We start from the raw sequence: 3,973 nt of genomic DNA, 5'->3' as shown, positions 1-3,973 counted from the left end.
CCTAGAGACGCCTGGTCTCTGGTCCGAGACCTAGAGACGCCTGGTCTCTGGTCCGACTCCTGGAGACGCCTGGTCTCTGGTCCGAGACCTAGAGACGCCTGGTCTCTGGTCCGAGACCTAGAGACGCCTGGTCTCTGGTCCGACTCCTAGAGACGCCTGGTCTCGGGTACGACTCCTAGAGACGTCTGGTCTCGGGTACGACACACTCGTCCAGACAAGTGTCTCTGAAGTTGTCCTCGTCTGTCTTCCGTCAGTTTGTGCCGACAACAACCACGTGCGGACGTGGACGGTGACTCGGTTCAGAGGGATGATCTCCACCCAGCCGGGGTCCACGCCGCTCACTTCCTTCAAGATCCTCAGCCTGGACGACGTGGACGGACACGGAGGCTGCAGCGCCGGCACAGAGATAGGTAACACAAACACCCACAGGGGGTCAAATCTCAAGTTTGTTTCTCAATGTTTTTCACAAGCTGGTCTCTCATGTAATGCTGCTGTTGTCCAGCAGAGGTCCCACCGGTGCGGCTGTGTAGCCCACGACTAATTTATGTGAATGTGGTAGAGTATGTTCCTGTGGAGGTCACAGGTGTCTTGTGGGTTCAGGTCCGTACGGAGAGAGAGACGACCAGCAGGTGTTCATCCAGAGAGTCGTACCGGACACGGATAAGCTCTACGTGAGGCTGTCGTCCAACGGGAAGAGGTGAGTGTGTGTGTGTTGATGATAAGGCTGGCAGGAGAGAACAGATGAGTTGAACCAAGTGTGTGTGTGTGTGTCAGGGTGTGCGAGGTGCGCTCGGTGGACACCACCTCCATCACGGCCTTCATGGTCCACGAGTGCGAGGGTTCGAGTCGCATCGGCTCTCGGCCTCGTCGCTACCTCTTCAGTGGCCACGGCAACGGCAGCATCCAGATGTGGGACCTGACGACCGCCATGGAGATCGCCGGCAAGGTCGACGTCAGAGGTCAGAGTCTTCAACAAACTTTATTGTTCCCCCTTCAGAGGACGGCAGCGTTAGCGCTCCCGTTACAAAACAGCCGTGTGATTCTTTTCGCATGTTAACGGCTGCGAGCTCTGTGAATGGTCGGAGGAGTGACGGGGCGCTCTCATTGGTTTGTTTCACAGCGCTGGGCGGGCCAACGGAGGAGGAGCTGCTGGAGCTGCTGGACCAGTGCGACCTGGCTCTGACCAGAACACCTGACAGCACACCGAGAGCCTCCACCTGCAGGTAACCGCCTGCACACGCGTTGGTCATGCTTCTGTTGTTGTTGTTGTTGTTGTTGTTGTTGTTGTAGATGAGTCATGTGACTTCCTGTCCCCCTTCTAGTCTTCACTCTCAGCTCACGGACGTCTTCAGGATGGAACGCCTCCACTCTGCAGCTGGAGCACGAGGAGGCGGAGCTTCGGGTTCGTCGGCCTCGTTGTGCGGCAGCCTCCCCCGGCAGGCTCCGCCCCCCGCTCCCCTCACCAAACCTCCTGTCCGGGACTCCGCCCTCAGCGGGCCGCAGACCCTCAACATCCCCGCCTACGCCCACAACTCCGCCTCCGGCCACAACAACCAGACCGCCAGCCCCTGTCCCCCCAGACACCTGGACCGGGACAAAGAGTGGGGGTCTGTGCGCAGGGGGAGCTTCGTGGAGCGCTGCCAGGAGCTCGCTAAGGGTTCAGAGGCGGCGGGCTCTGGGTTCGGGGTCCCGGTGGGTTCGGAGGGCAGCAGGCGGAGCTTAGCGGTGTGCACCGAGCTAGAGGCCAGGTTTGGCCTCAGGACCCCCACCACCTTCTCCGTGTCACCCGGTGCACGCCACTCCCCGGGAACACCTTCGTCCATGTCGTCGCCGTCGTCGCCTCTGACCTCATCTCTGTCGCACCGCAGGACCACGCCTACTCCCCCAACAAGCCCCGCCCCCGCAGCCGTGAGCCCGTCGCGGTCCAGTATGCCTGCCTCACCTCGCCGCGGCACCGCGACGTCTCCTGACGACAACCCGGCTTCCCCCGAGAGCCCGGTGAGTCCGGACAGCCCCGCCACCGGACTGCCCACCAGCCCCAAACCACACATGAACGAGACCAGCTTCTGATTGGCTCTTCAGACCGAGACTCTGCTTCTGATTGGCTCTTCAGACTGAGACTCTGCTTCTGATTGGCTCTTCAGACTGAGACTCTGCTTCTGATTGGCTCTTCAGACTGAGACTCTGCAGACAGACTCTCCACTGTTTTATTAAAGCTGCATTGATTAATATTCTCAGTCAATAAATCGAATGACTCGGTGATGTCAAAGGGCTCTGTTGTAGTTCTAACAGCATATGTTAGCTGTAGCCAGCTAAGCTAATGCTAACACTGAAAATGAGGCTAACTGGTCCCAGTTGTACTGGAAGTTACATCGTAGATGTACTCAGTGAACACAAAAGTCATTTAAATGATGATGCTATATTTATACTTTAATGTTTGTGTTTTCAAACGTTTCACTTTATTTTACGAGAGAAACGTAATTTGAAGATGAGGAATAAAAACCGTTAATAACAACGTTATCTATAATTAAGTTTGCAATTCTATAGAACTCAAGTACATTTACTCAAGTACTGTTCCTGAGTACAATTTCCAGGTACTTGTACTTTACTGTCATTTTCTGCTACTTTCCACTTCTCAACAGCTCAGAAGTACATATTGTACTTTTTACAGTTTGTTACTTTACAGATTCAGATTATTAATCAACTAATGATTGATGTACTATTACAGATTAAACTACCAGCAGTATATAAATGAATATGATAATATAATATATATTATTCTGCAGAAGTAGTAGCTATTGATGCTAATAGTTATACTTGTAACAGAGTATTTCTACACTGTGGTATTAGTACTTTAACTGAAGTAAAAGATCAGAGTACTTCCTCCACGGCAGCGAGTCACAGCTGATAGATACATCTGGTGGAGAAGCTTTGATGACTGTGTGACGTGGAGGAGACCAAACCGGAGCTGAAGGAGGAGCGCTTCAGTGAAGCTTTTGTTAACTTTATCTTTGTTTCTCTAGCTTTTTGAACCAACAGGAACGTTTTCTAACCTTTTGTATCTTCAGTCTGAACAATCTTTTATAAAAAAAACACAAAAGTTTGTATCAACGTTTTATTTATTTGTGTGATTTGTTGATGACTGTAAAGTCACTCTGTGATGAACAGAAAAACATGTCTTCTTCAGTCCGTTCACTTCTTTACAGAGCCGAACCTGAACGCACCGCCGTCACAGCCAATCAGCTCTGAGATCTGACGACAGCGACTCTTTATTTTTCAGACTCCATATTTTATGATTATTTGTAGGAAATATCTTTGTTTTATTAAACTCATTACAGGCAAAACATTACACAACAAATATATCAACTAATACATTATGTATTATTAATATTAAACTACCAGCAGTCATTCAAGTGATGGACATATTAATGTATCTAAAATATAATGTATATTATTCTGCATAATACTTTTGTACTAACCAGTAACATATACACAATATTTACACATCTGAATAAATCTCACATTTGTTACCTGTAATATAACAACATTATTAAAATAGACCTTGTAGTTACAGATTTACAGTATTTTTAGTATGGGGATGCAGAGGCCTAAAAATAGGGCTAGGGTTAACAGAAACAATAATCATATTCTGGGTTATTTAATAATGACGTCACAATCTGAATTTCAAAATGTACAGACGCAAATAATTCATAAATAAGACGATCGCATTCCGCCGGTAGAAATGGATCCTGTACTACAGAACACAGGACACAGTTTAACAGACTACAGAGAGAAACACCTCTACAGTGGTGATTACTGTGTGTCTTTATTAGTTATTAGTGTTATTAGTTGCTGTTATTAAGTACAGTGGTGATTACTGTGTGTCTTTATGAGTTATTAGTGTTATTAGTTACTGTTATTAAGTACAGTGGTGATTACTGTGTGTCTTTATTAGTTATTAGTGTTATTAGTT

The 3,973-nt window shown here is 48.3% G+C and overlaps 1 protein-coding gene across 1 annotated transcript; it reads left to right on the top strand.

The window, feature by feature from the left end:
• Positions 1-121: 121 nt before the first annotated feature.
• Positions 122-3,103, top strand: LOC116379385 (SH3KBP1-binding protein 1-like; the record flags this gene model as incomplete). Its single annotated transcript, XM_031841338.1, has 5 exons — positions 122-410; positions 601-697; positions 775-959; positions 1,121-1,223; positions 1,323-3,103. Coding segments are annotated over 5 exons (1,422 nt in total), but the record flags the coding sequence as incomplete, so codon positions are not given.
• Positions 3,104-3,973: the final 870 nt, after the last annotated feature.

The sequence above is a fragment of the Anarrhichthys ocellatus genome, unplaced genomic scaffold, assembly GCF_004355925.1.
Source record: "Anarrhichthys ocellatus isolate YVR2014 unplaced genomic scaffold, GSC_Weel_1.0 scaffold4223, whole genome shotgun sequence".
Lineage (NCBI taxonomy): Eukaryota > Metazoa > Chordata > Actinopteri > Perciformes > Anarhichadidae > Anarrhichthys > Anarrhichthys ocellatus.
This window is presented reverse-complemented; position numbering and strand designations above follow the sequence as displayed.